This window comes from Solanum lycopersicum, chromosome 5 (genome assembly GCF_036512215.1).
Source record: "Solanum lycopersicum chromosome 5, SLM_r2.1".
NCBI classification, from domain to species: domain Eukaryota; kingdom Viridiplantae; phylum Streptophyta; class Magnoliopsida; order Solanales; family Solanaceae; genus Solanum; species Solanum lycopersicum.
In genome coordinates, this window is record NC_090804.1 from 7,859,955 (window position 1) to 7,879,988 (window position 20,034).

The following is a 20,034-nucleotide window of genomic DNA, read 5'->3' on the forward strand; positions in this document are numbered from 1 at the left end:
TTATATTGCGTGGTTCAACTTTGATTAATTAATGATGCTTATCAATATGTGGTGTATTGATACTATCTTTTTTATATTTTTAGTGGGATGTAAATATGTTGTAGGTTGACTTGAAGTCTCAGCGCGAGTAATCATCAACAACTTTTGCATTTCTCTTGTCATTATGAATTCTGTATTATATTGCGTGATTCAACTTTGATTAATTAATGATGCTTATCAATATGTGATGTATTGATACTATTTTTTCTATATTTTTAGTGGGACGTAAATATGTTGTAGGTTGACTTGAAGTCTCAGCGCGAGTAACCATCAACAACTTTTGCACTTCTCTTTTTTCTTATCTAATTTGTTACTTGTAAGTAAATGTTATGAGTTTTCATAATCTTGACATAAAAAATGTATGTTTATTTATTAAGAGGCCAGTAACTATTTCTTTTTTGGTATACTTTTAGTTGGATGGTAAGACTTCTGTTATCTAGTTACGAATAGAGTAGGTATCCACACAATGTGTCATAACAATTGGACAATGCATTGACCAGTCAGAAACTCTAATGTTTAGAAGATACAAGCTCTGGAATGATGAGATGAATGTTTGATAAAATATGGGCGGTACAATTAGAAATGAGGATATTAAAAATAGCGTCCAAGTGATTTTCGTGGTTACATTATTTATACATGCAAAAAGGAGATTCATAGATACTCATGAGGAGGTGTGAGGTGTTGCATATAATAGGTATGTAGAGAGGTAGATGTAGGCAAAAAAAATAAATAAATTAGGAATAGGTAATTAGACATAACGTGACATAATTTTAGATTATCGAGCACATGAACCTAGATAAAAGAGCATGAAAGTCGTATATTCGAATAAAAATTTAGTAGGTAATGAAGTGTCGTCTTACTTTTCGAGAATATATTCTTGTAGTTTTTCCTTTTGATATATATCAATATTTGTTGTTTTTGTATTTCAGTTATAACATTATGTATTTTTTACTGTTTTCTTTTTATTTGTACTTGAATTTATTGCACTTGAACCGATAATTTTTTAAAACAATCTATCAACCTCCATAAAATAATGCTAAATTATATGTATAACCTACTCTCCGTAGACTCCACTTATGAAATTTCTGAAATCGAATACCATTCAACTTTCACATTTTTTCTCATCCACAGCTTTTTAATAATTTCCACATTATTAATATTATTATACTTGTATTATTTTTCAAGTCAAATTCAAAAACATAAATCCAACACCATGAAGAAAAGATAGAGAATAAAATAATTGACAAGAAGATATTGGGAAAAAATGGGTCCCAGTAATGTTAATCACTGCGCATGTTAGTTGTCTCCACAATCATTACATCTACACTAAGCAGTCCAAAAAAACTAAAAGCCCCATGCATTTATATCCTTCCACTGCACCCTCTACTAACCTACGCACCCTCTACTACTAACCTACGCACCCTCCCCCCTTTATGCTTGTACTCTTCCCACTCCATTGCTGACCACTGACATTAATGGATCTGTAAAAAGCTCTTCAACTCTTCACCTATAATTTGAATTAATTATATTTGATTAATATATTAATTTATATTAAAAAAAAGGAGTTTATATTTGCTGTTACGTATCGGTTTTCGATCTTATGTCACATCAGAACTGTTCCGGTTGTATCGCCGATTCGATCTCCGATCGGTTGTTCTGCGTTGAAGTTTCAGAGAAGGAGGAGACTCAGATCAGTGGTTGTGTTTGTTTGTGTAGAGATCGTTGTTGTTTTTCATCAGCATTGGTGGATTTGTGTTGTTTGAGATGAATTAGTTTTTAATTTTTTTTGAGTTATTTTTTTTTGTGTGTGGAGATGAATCCACTGTGTTGCATTGCGCCGGTATCGATCGACCGTGATAAAGGAAATCCGGCGGTGGTGAAGTCACAATCCGTGACGCAAAGTCAGTTAGGGTTTGATAACAATGTGGGTGTGAAGCCGGTGAGTTTCAGCTTGAGGCAGAGTTTTACAAATGCACAAGTGAATACGGATTCGGATTTGGGTTTGGTGAATGAAAATGAGGAAAATGGGAATGATTCGAAAGAATTTAAAGGCAGTGTTAGTGTAGCTGGAGTGTTATATAAATGGGTGAACTATGGTAAAGGATGGCGTGCGAGATGGTTTGTGCTTGAAGATGGGGTGTTGTCGTATTACAAAGTTCATGGACCGGATAAAATTGCTATGAGTCCAGGGAAAGAAAAGGGGTTGAAGGTTATTGGGGATGAGTCTTGGAGGTATATGAGGAAGGCTAATGTGAACAATAATCGACTGAATGGATCTAACAAGTGGAAGCCGTTTGGGGAAATACATTTGAAGGTTTGTTTACTGTTTAGTTTTGTCTTGATTGCAAGTTAGTTTGTGATATATGAGTAAGCTTTTCCCGGCATTAATGGAATGTTATCCGAAATAAAGTAGTTGAGCAACTCATGCAATGCATCGATTAATGGATTGTGTTGACCGTCTTAAAAATGCAAACTTTGATTTATCAGTGTGTAGACAGGAAAGTAGTGTCAAAGAGTTTTGACATAGGACAAAAATGTGCAGAAATGCACTAACAAGATACAGATCAAGGACATTTGTCTTAATATATGCTCCTGTTCATATATATTATGGCTTAGGTATCCTAAGATCAGAAGAAAAAAGTTTGTAAAATTTATCATGCTTATGCCTCGTAGGAGATAAAACAACATAATATGTTCCAATAATAGTGTATTGATTGAGTAAATTAAATCTTCTACTGGAAAAGTACATGCCGAATGATGGAAATGAAGGATGATCATCTTAAGAGAACAGTCCTACAACAAATGTCTAAGGCATTTTTTCTGAGGAAATTATTGCATGCTTTCATTACTACTGGAGTATGTTCTTATCCAACATATGAGAAGTGAAGAAATCATCTCAGATGACATCATCACAATGATTTACTTCTGGTCGCTGGTCTGCCATATCTGTCTGGTTCCTCTAGTTTCTAAAAGAATATTCTGGTTCACTCTTCCATAGTTGATTCTTTTAATTTTCAAGCATCCTTAATGCAATTAATAAATTACTCTGTACAGATTCTGGAAGTATGCCTCCGTATCTGTTTCCTTACTTCTACTTGTGGTAGATTGTGGTCATATATTCTGATCAACTAGAAAAATACAACAACATATCATACAGGTCTCGTCAGTTCGGGCAAGCAAGTCAGATGACAAAAGGCTTTCTATATTCACGGGAACAAAGACACTCCATTTGCGATGTCAATCAAGAGAAGATAGGACCACATGGATTGAGGCTCTTGGGGTTGCTAAAGATCAGTTCCCTAGGCTGTTGTCAAGTGGTGATTTTGCATCTTCAGAAGATTTTATTGTTTCAACAGAGAAGCTACGATCAAGATTGGTGCAGGAAGGAATGGGTGAGGCAGTGATAAAAGATTGTGAATCTATCATGCTACATGAGGTTGCTGAGCTACAAAATCAGATGAAGGCTCTTCAACTTAAGCATGTCATGCTTCTGGACACTCTAAGACAACTAGAGGTAATTTAAACTTTTTAAATCTATAATCTTAAGAGGTGACGAAAGTTTTAATGTTGGTCTGTGTTTTCTTTTTATGCTTGAAATTTCCTTTAGTGAATTACTTTTGTTATCATTTTGGCATTTGTCTGTTCTTTCTATTCACGCCCCAAGTTTCCTAGCAAGAGTCTCTTAGTTTCTATTTTCAAGCCTAGACTTTCTGGGTTCAAGAAAACATAAGAATGTCTATAAGATTCTGAGCTACATGGTTTCCAGCAATGGAGTCGATGCCATTTTTGAATTCTTTGGCCAATAGGGTATCTCTTCACTATTATGCCCCTTAAATCAAAGTCTAAACTTGTCCGGAGAAGGTGGTTTGGTTGCTGTTTACTGAACGGTATTGCAATGCTCTTCAAGTTTGTTTGCCGCCAAGTTTTTGTCCAACAGTCCTCTCCTCAGCTTGTTAGACCACAAAGAAAATCCATGTGATTTAGGAGAGAAAGAAGTACGGGGTTTATTTTAGCATCAAGTAAGAAAGATAAGTCTACCTGTGAAACTGTGATTGTCCCTTGATGTATGGGCTTGTCAGACATAGTTATGTTCTACTGATGTCTGATTCATTTCCTGCTTTCTTGTTTTGAGCGCTGAGTTTCAATTGCTACTTAATTTTCCATTGACTTGGGATTCTTAATGTATTTGCAACTTGAACATTAAGGTACTACTTCTTAGCGAGATCTCACTTTCTCTTGCAGACGGATAAAATTGAGCTGGAAACGACTGTTGTTGATGAAACAAAAGAACGAGATTCATGTTGTGGGCAAGGTCGAAGATTTAGTGGTTGGTTCCTATCCTCCCACTCTTTTAATATACCTTAGATCAGATATTGTCCAATTTTTCTTATATCAGTAGTGTTGAAAATTGTAAAGATCTGATACAGTATGTTCCCAGTAGCTTTTGGTCTTTGAGAATGATTTGTTTACATGGTCGGGAGCCTCCTGATGATGATTGATTATCCTATAACCTTTAAATTTGGGAACATTAAGGCCCTTATGTGCATTGCGTAGTCCAAAATTCTATGTAGTTCAATTTCAGTTAACATGCCATGTTATATTGAAGGTGATCTTTTTGGGATCTGGAATAAATCAAAATGTTTGTTATGTTATAATCAGGAAAGTTGATGTTAGAATGGTCCCTCTTTTTATTTTCTTGAAACAACAGAAGATTTGTCTTTGGAGGAGACCCTATGCCTCCAACCATGTGGTTGGGGTTTGAGTCACCAAGGATGGGGAAGTGCAAAAAACCGTCACTGGCGCCTGTGTTATTGGGAATGATAAATTGGTTTTTAGCTATTCTAAAACCTTCTGCTTAATCTCCTTGTCCCTTCTTAGGTTGCACAGTGGTTGTCACAGTTTTGTACATTGCAGCTTATAGAAAACCATTTCAAACTAGACCTTGCTGTAAATTATAAGTTGTGTACAAACGAAAAAGTCTCTCTCTTGTTACAGCTGAGAAGGGTTTCTAAAAGTTTGTTGCTAAAGAGCAGTTACTAACATTTTTTGAACTTTGTCACATTTCCTTTCAACTAGATTGAAATTTTCACTTATTAGTTTATAGTAAGATTCAATAATTCATAATATCTTTGTGAATGTTGCAGATTTTTATTCCATTATGTCTGAAGGTAGTGCTAGTGACTCTGATGCTGACAATGAAAGCCGATATGGAGGAGATGCTGAAACAGATGAAGAAGATGGTGCATTTTTTGATACTAATGATTTTCTGTCTGCTGAATCTCTTAGAAGTGCTTCTTATCGCAGTAGAGAGGGTATTGGAAATGCTTGTAGCTCATTAACTTCTGAGAATGTGACCATTACTGGTCATACAAGGGAGGAGATGGAAGTAAAGACAATCAGTTATCCCTATATCAAAAGAAGGGATAATCTACCAGAACCAAAGGAAAAAGATAAGCCGGTTGGTTTGTGGTCAATAATCAAGGATAATATTGGGAAAGATCTGTCTGGTGTGTGCCTTCCTGTGTACTTCAATGAGCCACTATCTTCACTGCAGAAATGCTTTGAAGATTTGGAGTACTCACACCTGGTTGATCAAGCACTGGAGTGGGGAAAGCAGGTCACTCTCTCTCTCTCTCTCTTTTATTGCTTTTTCTGGTGGCTAACTTTTTTTAGAAATGCTTGATTTGCTATCAAGATGAAACTTCTGATCTAGTTTACGAAGATCTGTTTCAGTTGGTTATTTTCACTTGTCTTGCAATCTTATGGTTTGCAATACTGTGCACAATAGTCTATCAGTTGAACCTTTTGATGAACTGTGTATGCCGTTAGCAGTATTTTCTATCTAAGTGCTAAATATTTTGCTTTTTGATGTGATCTTGGCTATTCCTTCAAGAAAATTGTTACAAGTGTGCAACTGCACAGTTTTTTTGAGTAGCAAGCTTATTATTGAGTGATTGGATCTTTTCCTGTAAAGTATTGTGAATTGATCCACTTTTCATCTAAGTTGTTCTGTAAAACCCTACTGGACTTGTAAAAGGGACAACGATAATGTGTTTTTACAGCATATCTTCAATTCTAACCTTGAAGGTTCCAAATATTTGGTTGCCATCCGATATAGGAATTAGATACTATAAGTTTGTCCGCTAACCACCTATAAGTTAAATATTCTGCTTGCTCCTTATTTGTCGCCATTTTCTATTTATTTTTGTTTTAGATAGTGTTTGTTGTGCCCCCTGGGCTTCAGTTCAAGTGGCAAAGATTGAAGGACTTGTGATTCAGATCGCAGGTTTGAGCCCTGCGCCATGCAAACTAAGCGTGGTATTTAAGCGGAGAGGAGTAGAGGGGCTGGCCCATTATCCCCCAGTATTGAAGGCTGTTATTGGTCCCAATGATTGTCTTCTCATTCACAAAAAAAAGTTCTGTTGTGAATCATGAGTGTCACATTGCTATTGTCTTGAAATTAGTGGTGTGTACAGATTTTTTTAGTTTTTGTATTTAAATTCTCACATACATTTTGTCCCTGAAATTACTTGTGTTGATAAACATGGTTAACATTGGTTTTGCCTGGATCATTTTTGTCTTGCATCTTTAGTAAGTTTTTATTCAAAGTAATTGAGCTTCAGAATTATTCTCTGCAGGGAGATGATCTGATGAGAATCCTTAAGATTGCAGCTTTTGCTGTATCTGGTTATGCATCGACTCAGGGCAGACAATGCAAACCTTTTAATCCTCTCCTTGGTGAAACCTACGAGGCAGATTATCCTGACAAGGGTCTACACTTCTTTTCTGAAAAAGTAGGACTTTTATTTGTGAAACGACTAAAGATTGATCTGTGAAAAAATTCTCTTATAAAACTCTTCTGTTTCTGTTACAACTAACATACTAGATGGTACATATCTCTGTTGCCTGTCCTTTTCGATACCTGATCTTGTGTGCATGAATTTCAGGTTAGTCATCACCCCATGGTTGTTGCTTGCCACTGTGAGGGCAGAGGGTGGAAATTCTGGGCAGATTCTAATCTCAAAGGGAAGTTTTGGGGACGCTCAATCCAACTTGATCCTGTGGGGGTTCTAACCCTGCAATTTGAAGATGGTGAGACATTTCAGTGGAGCAAGGTTACTACTTCTATATACAACATAATAATTGGTAAAATCTATTGTGACCATTATGGCGCTATGCGGATCAAAGGCAGTGGTAAATATTCATGCAAGCTCAAATTCAAGGAGCAGTCTATTATTGATCGAAATCCTCATCAGGTAATATTTGTTACTATTAGATTTTATCTATTCTTTTGGTGTTGGTGTGGAAAAATAAACCTTATAAGCTATCTACCTAGAAAATCCAAAAAAAGTAGTCAGATATTCACTGCGTACAAGTACAGAACTTTCTATCATTTCAGATTATATTAGTAGCATTGAACGGATGAGCTGCTGCACATTTTGTAATCTTAGTACTTTAAATCTTAACAGTCAGTTTCGTTTAAATCGTGAAAAGTAATTAGTCCATTTCAATTTGAATGGAGGAGCATATGATTCTACTTCAACCAAATCAAAAGATTAACACTATCTTCTGTGAAAAAAAAGGTTCATGGATTTGTGCAAGACAACAGGACAGGAGAAAAAGTGGCCATGTTATTGGGGAAGTGGGATGAAGCAATGTATTATGTGTTGGGAGATCCAACTACAAAGCCAAAGGGCTATGATCCCATGACTGAAGCCATATTGTTGTGGGAGAGGGACAAATCTACTCCCAAAACAAGATACAACCTCACACCTTTTGCAATATCTTTAAATGAATTGACACCTGGGTTAAGAGAGAAGCTTCCACCAACTGACTCAAGGCTGAGGCCTGATCAGCGCCACTTAGAGAATGGGGAGTATGAGCTGGCTAATGCAGAGAAGCTTAGGCTTGAACAGTTGCAGAGACAGGTACTCCTTCATTTTTTCTTTATGTAGTTTGGGCCTTGCACTGCTTTTATTGGTTTCATGCATAAAAATGTGATGAAGAAAAAGGTGAACAATCTGGCAACCATGTAATTCAAAATGCAACTTTCCTCTAGCAAAAGCCTGCTTCTTTTATACATGTAGAAATGGATCATATGATGGTCTTTAGTGTCTAAAATGTCATCCATGTTCACAATACTGATATTTATTTGCTTTGATCTAACTTGAAAGTTGAGATATGAGTGATGCACTGTTTTCTATCTGATTGAGCCACTATTCTTACTGTCTTTATTAAGAACTGTGCAAAGAACTACACCCAATAGTGTGTGACCTAACGGTCAATGAAGTGGGAGGAAACCATGCCTCAGGTTCAAAACCCAGCAAAAGCAAAAAAAAACCCTTCCTAAGATCCTAAGCCTTGGTGGCAGAGCTATCTGGTGCGAGGTGGCAAGTACTTGGTGGAATATTCAAGTTGCATGAAAGCTGGCCTGAAGACCACAAACATTAAAAAAAATGAAAGAAGGTGCTGTGCAAAAAGCCACAGTGCAATACGTGATAACTTCTGTTATCTCAAATGGCTACGAAAGCAGATAGAAATCCAAGTGGAATTGAAGGGACTTTGAAGGCCCATAACCTACATCTGGGATACCAACAACAAAGGTTTTGAGGATGGTGATGCCAAATTTGTCCACATGTATCACTTTTCTATTGGGCGGAGGGAGTGGGGGAAAGAGGAACGGTGGGATACACAATTAGACACGAGATTCTACAACTTTTGATGACTTTTTAAGAGTTTGCTTACTATAATGCATATCAACTACACTACATTTTATTCTTTCTATTAGCTTCTGTTGACCATGATGATGAGCTTTTGTTCTAGTTATCCTACCTAAACACATTAGTTTCTTCAACCTGTTGATTTTCATCTTTAAAGACATGCTGATTCTGAAGTCCACTGATTAACCAAGTTATAACTGCTGGTGTGCAGGCAAGGAAACTACAGGAGAGGGGTTGGAGACCAAGATGGTTTAGCAAGGATGAGGATGGTTGTTATCGTTATGTGGGTGGATATTGGGAAGCAAAGGAGAAACATAATTGGGAAGGTATCTCTGATATATTTGGGCATACAGGTGATCCTTCTCCAGTAATCGAAGAGTTTGCCTGTTAAGCCTGCTCTTCATTTCTTATGGAGAGGTACATGTTACATGGCTTTTCTAGCAACTAGGTTTCTGAGTTTTGACATTTTCCTTCACAATTTGATACTATCTATTTTAATGTGTATAATAGCTCTCTCTAGGGTGCTTGGTCAGCTAGACATTTTTATATCACAAGGAAAGTTTCAGTATCATTCAACTGGAACTTGGGACTATTTCTTAGTTGTGACGGTTCAAAAGTAGTTGTTTTTTCCCAAAAAATGATTCAGTAAAAACTAGGGGTGTCCACACTTGGTAGATACCAAATTACCATATATTGAAACTGAAACTTTTGATACCGCAATTTCAGTATTAAATTTTGATATTTATAGAAAAAACGTTGAAGACTATACCCAAGTATTTAGTTTTATATACAATTCATATATATTATTACTAAAATAAACATATACAATAATATGTTATTAGTACCAAATTATACATAACATCTCTAACAGCGGAATGACATTTGGACTACCCTATTTTAATGGAAATGTCTGAATTTCGTGTAGTTTAATAATAAAGCTAATAGTTTGTATATTCTTTTGAATATACACGGGTAAAGTGTAGTATAATATAATTGAGATTTTTTTAAAAAAAGTCGAAGCCATTATTCTTTATTATATAAGTTGACGTTGTAGTCGAACTATCATCGATAATTGTAACAAATTCAAACTATAAAACACCGAATTAATTTAGTATGTTAATGATATAATACTAGTTCTTTTAACAATTGAGAATCAATACAATAAATTAAATTTTTTAATATGATACTATGCTCGTACCTGGATAGTAGACTCAGCTAAAATTGAGCCTTGATATAAGCAAAAGTAGGAGTGTGAAATATGACTCAAAATTGATGAGTCTTTCAATTGCCCAAAAATCCTATAGATTTGACATAAGATACTATTATACTATGCTAATTTTTTAAATCGATTTCATCTAAAAATCCCACATATATTATGAAATCGAGTCTAGGAAAGACTTGTTCATCTCTTTGTTTTGATAAATTTCAATCTGTATCGATATAAAGAAGAGATCTCTATAAAGAACTTCTTATTCATTGTAAAATCAAAATTTTACATTGTGGTTAAGTACACAAAGGGCTATAAAGAGTTTCTCATAGAGAGTCCGTTGATTATTCTTTGATAATATCATTGTAATTTAAGATAGGTAAAACAGAAATTTACCTCTTTGTAAAGCCAATAATGTCGTCTACTTGTTAAATGATGTCATCTGATATCTAATACATTTTGGAGTATTTTAAAATATATAAAAGACTTATAATTATTTTTTTAAAACTTTTTTATCTATGAATATTCTTAACCTACAAAAAAGAGACTAATTCTGAAGTTCAAACATAAATGAGAAAATAACTATCAAGATTTTGTGACTAAAAAGAAGGAGAAATTTGTGGAATGAAATAAGGAAAAGATAAATGTTCTAAATAGCATATTTTTTTGTTGTGCTATACATAACACAAAGTTTATGTATCACACATATGATTTGTACAAATACATATCCTTCTAAACTTGAATATAGTAGAATATGCATAACCACATCTAGATACGTGATAAATAATACATGTGATAAAAATTTTGTATCGAGTATCAAACTAATTAGAGTTATGTATCAAAATTAAAATTTAAACATGATACACTAATATTAATGTATCGTAATGTTGAAACAAAAATTGCACATTAATTAAGAAACAAGGTTAAATCAAAATTCTAGTTAATGTTAGATAACTGTGGAGAAATTTATGACTTGAAAGAGGAGAAAAAAATCGTGGAATTAATTATATCTCCAGTAATTTTTTACTTAAATTTATAATTTTTATAATTGAGTTATTACTACGTTACGATCAAAGATTACTATGAGTAATAAAAATATTTATTACACAAATAATTGCAAAAACCAGTGACTTATTTTTTACGCTAATGGCTTGGCTTCATCGACCTTGCATTCTTAAAAAAATTGTATGATCAGCCTAAAGTTAATTAAGGAAGTATGTTTAACATACCCATTTAGCCGTATAAGGATCATTAAAGAGGAAATACTCCTCTTTTAATTTTATTTTTGGTTAGATTAAATTTCATTTTTGGTTAGATTAAAAAGGAACAAAATTTGAAATTATAATTATTATTTATTTTTTTAATGTTTGATTAGTTTAATTTTTTTGAAAATTAAATGCGGATATGAATTTTGTAACTACTAAGAATTTGGAGTGAATTTAGGGAGAGAAAATAGGAGTGAGAAAGGGAGTGGCGAATGTGGGTTTGGCTGATTACTTTTATGTATCTAATAGTTTTTAAAATTAGGAGAAAGAAGAAATTTAAGTAATATTTTGAAAAGATAGGGGAAAATAGAGAATAAGAAAATTAAACATGTGTATATAAGTAATTTATCGAAAGAATTTTATGTAAGTTCAAGTTTGAGCCCAACAAGAGTTAAGGGTGAGTTTTTGTTACTATTAATATAACCCTTAGACGTTTTTTAAGAGTTGTTGATCATTTTTTAGCAAGTATTACGTAGAAGGGAGTTTCTACTATTAGATTTTTATTTTATTTAATTCTATCAACAATATTTTGTATGAATAATATATTGTTTTATGATTTTCAATCAGAACATTAACAGTTAACCGTTCTTATTTCGGGATTACGTTCATAGCATAGCATGGTTGTTAGTGAACGGTTTAATGGATAATTTTTTTATCAATAGTAATTATTCTTATATTCTCATGATTATTATGTTGATGCTTAGCTACCATTAAAATAAATGAATATTCTCTTTGTGAACTTGGGAGGTAAATCATTGAGATAAAATGAAGAATATAGAGAGTATGATATCTACTTTGGTAAAATAAAGAAGTAATTTGGGTCTAGGACAAGAATGTACCTAGAATTAGAAGTTTAAAAGAATTTTTGACAACAACAAAAATAGATTTGTATTTAGTTCAATTCTGCCAATGATTAAAGATCGATAGAAAGTAAAATATTTCATCAAATTCAGAACTCTATTTAAGCTATTACTACTAAAATGACCTGAGAATTGTGGGAATGAAAAATAACCAAATGCATAAGGAGAAAGAAGACTTATCACATTAATTATATTATCTTCAATAAATTACAAAGATGGACGACTCTATGATAGTGGCCAATCAAGAAGTCATTAAGCTAGGATATACAAAATACAAGCAAATATATACAAATTTTACCAACAATCAAGTTGAAGATTAGATTCAGTGATTTACGAGCGATAAAAGAATACTTAACCTTTAAGCTCACCGTTCATAATTCAGATCAACAAATCAAATCATCTTGTCCTTGAGCTCTTCTTGTATATTGTATTCCTTTCTAGCTGAGAATGAAGACATAGGTCCATTGCTGATTTAACCCGAACAAGGAGCTTCGGTGAGTTTTCATGTTCGCATTTTTTTTGACCTGATCGAGGAGCTCGGGTGAGTTTTCATGTCCGTCTTTTCCTTTTTGACAAGATATTAATTTTAATTTTTCAAATGACATATTTAAGATTATAAGATAAAAAGGTATTTTAGTATATGATTTTAATTTAAGACTCCAATATTAAGATGTGTTACTTATTTTCTTATACTAAAGGAGTATTTGTGTTTTTCTTTTGTATTATGGATCTTTTTATTTTTAGTTTTTATTAATTAATTAAAGGAGCCAGCAGCCCACCCTAAATTTAAGGGGGAAAAAGGTAGATATTATTTTTAACTAATAAGACAATAAAACTAATTTCGTTTAACCATGTCATTAAATCAAAGTAATTATATTTAATATCCAAAGCAGATATAATTTTAACCTTAACCAATTCACCATTCCAAAAATTAGCCAGTCATTGACGAAGACTACCAAATCAAACCATTGAAGAACGAAACGCAGAAGTGTAGAGAGAGAGAGATTGGGGCAGAGTTGAAAATTAACCTCTACAACTGAGAGGAGAAGCTCAAGTAAGAAAAGGACTCTTCTTGTTTCATTTTCTGTTTTCCCCAATTTTCTATCGATAATTATCTTTTGGTTTCTCTGTTTTGCACAATTTTCCTTTCGATTTGGAAACTCAGTTTTTCAATTTTCCAATGGTGAATTGCAATCCTTGCCCGTATCTTTGTTGTAATCTGTTGACTGATACATACAATCGGATACCCTTGCCTATATACATGTTGTTCGGGATTTTCTGCGTATTTATTTGAAATTGTGATATGGGTATTGAACAAGATTGCTTTTTGTGATCTGGGTATTGAATATAATTTTATTTCTTTGGTGTTTCCATTACATGATGTATAAAATTTCCCCTTTTTTGCGACTTTACGGATGTATGTAGGTGGGTATCCATTTTACTGCTGAGATATAATTTAATTTGTACTCTGATGTGCGTGTTTGTAAAGATCTATGTGCTGTTGTTACTTGTATAACGTCAGATCTCAATATGCCTTGCTTGAAGATGCTTAAACTTTGATTTCTCTCTTTTTTGTTTGTTGAAAGTGGAAATCTATTTGTAGTTATTCTATGCTAAGTTAATTGCCTACTCAGAATTTGTGTTCTAGTTTTTTTTTTCTGTTTTGCTGTAGATTATAGTTAAAGTTTATGGTCTTTTGCTTTCACATTTTGTTCAATACATTAAGATCTTATTCTTCTATCAACTTAAATAGTCATCTTATATTAAAGATGGTTGGTCAAGTGGGAGCCCTTCCTCCTTAAACCAAAAGATTGGGAGTTTAAATGACCAAAGTGGGAACTTGAAAAAAGCTACTGTTGGCTCCTGGGGAGTAGGGAGTTGGGGGTTTGGTGTGGGGGTTTATAAATTTTTTAAAAATAATAAAGAACGGACTGTTTCTCATCCTCTTTAACATTAATGACCATATGTATTAAGATTTGTGTATATTTGCTGCAGTTGGAAATTCAAGTTTCTTGTTTCTTAATATGTACAGCAATGAACTTAACTATCATCTTCATTCCTTTAAAAATCAGGCGGAGTTTCCTAATTTATAGTCTCAGTTACCTTCAATGGATCCAACAGCAGATGAGCAGTTGGACTATGGTGATGAGGAATATGGAGAAAGCCACAAGATGCAGTACCATGGAAGTGGGAAAAATCCTGCACTGGCAGAGGATGAAATGCTGGGTGAAGATGATGAATATGATGATCTTTACAATGATGTTAACATTGGGGAAGGTTTCCTACAGCTGCAGTGGTCAGAGGTTCCAGTTCCTTCTGTTGATGCGGGAAATGGGAGTTTTCAAGTTCAGAAAGATAGTTTTTCTGCCTCAAGGGCTGGTGGTTTAGGATCAGAGGAGGCGAAAATCCCTGGTATTGCAACAGAAGAGAAGTATGCTGGCACTGAAGTCCAATTTCCCCAGCAAAAGGATGGGTCTTTAGTTGAAAGGGAAATTGAACGACCTGGTGATGCTGCACAAAAAGCAAGGCCTTCAGCACTTACCATGAATCTCAATTCTCAAGTGGGGAACTCTGGTTACCAAGGATCCATGCCAATGCCCCATAAAATTGGTGTTGATCCTATGGCTATGCCAGAAATATATGCCAGTGAAGCTACACCATTGGTGAATTCTGCTGTGGCTGGACCAAGAGTTGTTCAGCACATGCCAACTAATTAATTGAACTCAAGTGGGAATGTTAACATCAATAATCCAGTTATTAGTGAGACTCCTTTTAGGCCATCTCTGGAGAATGGTAACACCATGCTCTTTGTTGGAGAATTGCACTGGTGGACTACTGATGCTGAGTTTGAGAGTGTGCTAACTCAATATGGGGATGTAAAGGAGATCAAATTCTTTGATGAGAGAGCTAGTGGCAAGTCTAAAGGCTATTGTCAAGTTGAGTTTTTTGACCCAGCTTCTGCAGCTGCTTGCAAAGAAGGAATGAATGGTTATAATTTCAATGGGCGACCCTGTGTTGTCGCATTTGCAACTGCACAAACTATAAAACAGATGGGTTCCTCATATGTGAACAAAACTCAAAACCAGGTGCAGTCTCAACCACAGGGGCGGAGACCCATGAATGAGGGAGTTGGTAGAGGTGGGCCAAATTACACCCCTGGAGATGCTGGGAGGAATTTTGGAAGAGGTAGTTGGGGGCGTGGAGGGCCGGGGATGCCTAACAGAGGACCTGGGGGTGGACCAGTGAGGGGAAGAGGAGCCATGGGATCGAAGAATATGATGGTGAATCCTGGAGCTGGCAATGGTGCTGGTGGAGCTTTTGGACAAGGACTTGCAGGTCCAGCATTTGGTGGTCCTCCTGCAGGTCTAATGCATCCCTGGGGCATGATGGGTCCTGGTTTTGATCCTAGTTTTATGGGTCGAGGAGCTGGTTATGGAGGATTTTCAGGTCCTGCATTTCCGGGGATGATGCCTCCATTTCCTGCTGTTAATCATATGGGCCTTCCTGGAGTGGCTCCTCATGTCAACCCTGCATTCTTTGATCGAGGAATGGCTGTAAATGGAATGGGAATGATGGGTACAACTGGGATGGATGGGCCTCATCCAGGAATGTGGACTGACACAAGCGGGGGCGAATGGGAAGGAGAAGAACATGGCAGTAGAACTAGAGAGTCCAGTTATGGGGGTGAAGATAATGCATCAGAGTATGGCTATGGAGAGGTTAGCCATGATAAAAGAGCCATGTCAAGTGCTATGTCCAAGGAAAAGGAACGGGGTTCTGAGCGTGACTGGTCAGGCACCTCTGACAGGCGGCATCGTGATGAAAGAGAACATGACAGAGATAGGCATGATAAGGAGCACAGATACAGGGAAGAAAGGGATGGTTACCGGGACTATCGTCAAAAGGAGCGTGAATCAGAGCATGAGGAAGAGTATGACCGTGGACAGTCTTCTTCAAGATCCCGTAGCAAATCCCGAGCAGCTCAGGAGGAAAATCATAGGTCTAGATCAAGAGACATCAATTATGGGAAACGTAGACGCGGACCTTCTGAATGATCTCTTATATGCTGTTATGCATCTATTTTCCAAGTCTTTTATAGGACTACAGGCGCAATTATTAACCTTTGGTGATGTCCTTCCTTCAGCTACTTGTATGCAGTGGCGTTCTTTCTGTTTTGTGTTGGTGCTGATATTCTGTGGTTTCAGGACTTAAAGAAGTAAGTCAAGTATTACTATGGTTCCAGGAAGTAGATATAGATCCTTCTATCCTACTCCCTATAAACGTCATTTGATGCAAAACTTCTATTTGTGCAAAGATTATGAGTAACTTTATTAAAAAACTCAAATGTGTTTGCTTAACGAGTTGAGCTTTCTAATTCTGTTAATTTTTAGGTTTTATGACTATTATCGTAAATTAGAGCTTGGAGCTGCTAGAACTTGTTGTGTATTATCTTAGAGTTGTGAGCCTTTTTGTGTACGATTTTTTGCTGACCAAGTTCTTTCAGTTAGTTATATTAGTTTAATCTGAAAGATGAGAAATAGGCTTAATGTATCTTGATGCTTGGCTTTTTCAATTCGCTGCTCATGTGATATTAAAATGTGTATTTTTTTCTTCTTTTGTTTGCCTGTTTGGGTGCACATGTATTGGCCGCGGGAGGGAGGCTGTCTTATCTGGTCTGTTAATCTCTAGGCTGCCAGACCTTGTTATCTAGGTATGCTTGGAGGTACTGTTGCATTTTTTATTCAAACTTGGTCCTTATTTGATTATGTCTCCAGGGAAGAAACTGAAGTTTCATGACAATATTTTAGAAAGCCATGAAATTAATGATTTTAAGTGGTGTTCCTATAAATTGGTTGTGCCATGGTTGTTGGGTTGTAAAGTTGTGCTTATATGGACGGATCATCCACTATGGGTGTATACTAAGTTACTAACACATCTTCTTCGTGAAGCTGAGGATCTTTTTTGTTGTGAAATAGTTAGGGAGTCATAATTCTTGTGCCGGTAATTTGTATGTGGTCTTGGAGAAATTTTTCAGCAACTTTAAGTTTATGTGGTACTGCATGGCTCATAGGGTAGCTGTTGCTTTCATAATGCCTCTAGGTGATCAACAAATATATTGTGAGCTTCACTCGCTTAAATTTCTGCTGCACTTTTGTACTCTGATTATTTATGGCAGAGTCATGAGTTAGCTGACAATTTGTTATATTTTTGGTCTTTTCCTTTCTCTCTCTCTCTTTTTTTTGGTGTGCGAATAAACGAAGATCCTCCGTGAATTTTAGGTTTTTGTGGTTCTTTCTCTGTGTTGAAGTAAAGATAGTTTTAAAAGCCTTATCATTGGCTTTTGGCATTTATGTTATGGACCAAGCAAACTTCTCCTGTCACACCACCAACTCCTCCCGATCCTCCAGAAGAGGATAGGGGTACTTTCTTATAGATCCTTCTTGTTTTCAATGCTGGGCTCCATGAGTTCAGGCAAAGAATTTAAAGTTGCATTTCTCTGCTCCTTATAGTTATAGCTGAAAAATTCTCCCCGTCTGTATGGTTGTACCATTAAAAGATTTTGTATTATGGTTTGATTATTTGTGCTTATTGATATTGTTTCATCTCATTTTTGAATGGCATTAGTACAGGCAGAAATGCAGAGACAGACATTGGATGCCAGTTCTATTTTTGAACTATGTTAAATCTTGTAGATTATTTTCTCGATGTGCATTTGTTTGTACAATTCCAATTGCGCGTTGCTCTGATTTGAAGTGTTGTTCGGGAGGGTTTGACCATTTAACCTTCTTCCTTAGACAGTTAAAGATCAGTTTGCATTATTCCTTCTTTCTTTTTGGTTTCTATATCAATTTTAATGCATCTCTTAACTGTTATTGGCATCTATAACTTACGCAATCATTTGAATTTGGGTTCTATCATTTTTCATGAGTATTAACATGAGAATTTTCTCTAATTATCGTATTCAGGGAGCCGCGAGGCAACTCTGTTTTTTGTGACTAAATCAGCATATTTTGGTTATCCGGAGGAAGATGAGTTAAATTGGACAATTGTTTGAAAATGCTAGTCTCTGCCTAGTGCCCTAGTGTGCCTGAGATGTTTGTCTGTAATTTTGTTTTCTTTAGCATATAACATTGTGGGCGTCCAATTTACAGCAGGCCCACCAGTCTTTTAAAGCTCTACTTTGAGCTATGTATTGTAGATATGTAGTAGGTTCCATCATTTGTAATGTTTCATACCGTTTTTTGCTCTTTTTTGAGCTTTGAGGCCATCATTACAAAGGGGAGAACCATTACATCGTGAGAGTCTTGATGAGGCCAGTCTTCGAAGCATAAAGTGTCTCAAGCTTGTCCCACAAATTTTTGGCATGTGTCTCATTCACAATATGATTTCTAACATTATCTTCAACCCATTGTCTAACATAGCCACAAACCTGCAGATGCTCAAATTCTCATTCTTCATCATTCAAAGACTGAGGCTTATTAGAAGCAAACACAGGTAAATGCATCTTCTAGACAAATAGAAGATCTTTCATCTTGCCTTTCCAAATATGATAGTTACTACCAGTTAAACACACCATTTTACTCATATTTGCCTCCATCATTCAAAACGACAATCAACAATAACCAATGCTCTGATACCACTTGTTAGGATCGGAAATAAGCAGGTGTATATGCGGAAGCTAGCAAAGCAAACCTCAAAAGACCACGAGTAAGAAGACAACGAGAAATATACCAAAAGACACGAAGATTTAACGTGGTTCGGTCAATTGACCTACGTCCACAAAGGAGATGAGCAATCCACTATAAATATGAGAGTACAAAATACAGAGAGAAACAACCTCAATCAATTCACTCGGAATACATGGGAGGTTCACACAAGTGATAACGTATCAAGCTTGTGACCCACAAATTCTCCCCCTAACCAAAACTCTCAAAGTCCTTAAAACTACATTGTGAATGCTGATTAAGTTAGAAGGAATATTCCTCTATTTATAGAGTCCTAAACAATTTCCTACCAAAAAAGGATTAGTCAATTCAAAACCTTTTCCTAAAAGGAAAACCTATTTATGGTAATAAATCAGGGCAAATAAAACCCAACAAATCTCCCCCTTGGCCTGAATTTCTGACAAAATAAATTTGTCCACCATCTTCACTTAATCTTCAACAACTTGTTTCTCCTCTCCATAATCTCCTTTGCAAAATTTATGTCTCAACACAGAGAACCTCTCTAAAATAATTTCTCCAACAAAATCTTCATTACTGTCAAAAAGGTTGCAGCTAAGACTACACCCGCCAAGATGAACACATTTTTCTAACCTGGTTCAATCATCGATTACCGAACCACTGAACCTGACTCCATCATTGAATCTGGCTCTGATACCACTTTGTTGGGAAAGACAAGGCACTAACAAAGAATGCCTGATAGGATAACAGCGGAAGATTACCCAAGTCTATACTTTCCCTTCTCGATTTGAACCAAGAGAAGACAAACAACCACAAGCAATATGATAGTAAGGCAGCAAGTAATTCAACCAAACAAATATAACAAGACAATAATAAACCAATCACACAAGACACTAAGATTTACGTGGAAAACCCTTCGATGTGAAGAGTAAAAAACCACGGGACCAAAAGCTCCACTATAATCACCAAGAGTTACAATATTGTTCTCCAAAATTGGCCACAAAACAAGTGCCAAACAACGAGCAACAACAAAATAAGATTGCACCAAATCTAGAGAATTAAAGGAGCAAAAACACCAATTTCGCAGCTACTATTCACGACAGCAAAACTGAAGCTGCAGGCCACCAAATCCAACTCTGTCAGTTCCTAATCAAATATTGAGATGAATATAATATGCTGTCCAAAAATCAGCTCAATCGGACAAGAAACGAAGCGGGAATGACAATTTGAAGTTGGTTGTTAGGGCTGAATTTTTGACTG

At 35.6% G+C, this 20,034-nt stretch overlaps 3 protein-coding genes across 9 annotated transcripts in view; all 3 read left to right on the forward strand.

Annotated features, from left to right (window-relative positions):
- The first annotated feature begins 432 nt into the window (after positions 1 to 432).
- LOC101250889 (oxysterol-binding protein-related protein 1D) lies at positions 433 to 9,525 on the forward strand. Its single transcript, XM_004239109.5, has 8 exons — positions 433 to 2,353; positions 3,197 to 3,553; positions 4,282 to 4,366; positions 5,184 to 5,656; positions 6,678 to 6,833; positions 6,987 to 7,295; positions 7,623 to 7,967; positions 8,971 to 9,525. Exons 1-8 carry the CDS (start codon positions 1,853 to 1,855, stop codon positions 9,148 to 9,150), a joined length of 2,406 nt encoding a protein of 801 aa, XP_004239157.1. The 5' UTR covers positions 433 to 1,852; the 3' UTR covers positions 9,151 to 9,525.
- A 3,270-nt stretch (positions 9,526 to 12,795) lies between these two features.
- LOC101251182 (uncharacterized) lies at positions 12,796 to 18,391 on the forward strand. 2 transcript variants are annotated; one of them, XR_011221132.1, is made up of 3 exons: positions 12,816 to 13,145; positions 14,164 to 16,307; positions 18,058 to 18,391. XR_011221132.1 is itself a non-coding variant. In XM_069297900.1 (2 exons), exon 2 carries the CDS (start codon positions 14,893 to 14,895, stop codon positions 16,144 to 16,146), a length of 1,254 nt encoding a protein of 417 aa, XP_069154001.1. In that variant the 5' UTR covers positions 12,796 to 13,145; positions 14,164 to 14,892; the 3' UTR covers positions 16,147 to 16,389. The 2 variants fall into 2 exon arrangements, 1 of the variants encoding a protein (XP_069154001.1); XM_069297900.1 differs by lacking the exon at positions 18,058 to 18,391 and having other exon boundaries at positions 12,796 to 13,145; positions 14,164 to 16,389.
- Positions 16,257 to 20,034, forward strand: part of LOC101251777 (T-complex protein 1 subunit epsilon) — a 30,895-nt gene continuing 27,117 nt past the window's right edge. Inside the window, exon 1 of one of the 6 annotated variants that reach the window (XM_069297899.1) lies at positions 16,257 to 16,286. The gene's annotated coding sequence lies outside the window, so the exon portion shown is untranslated. Of the gene's footprint in view, positions 16,317 to 20,034 lie in introns of all 6 variants that reach the window. The other 5 variants (XM_069297897.1, XM_069297898.1, XM_069297896.1 and 2 more) reach the window with 5 other exon arrangements.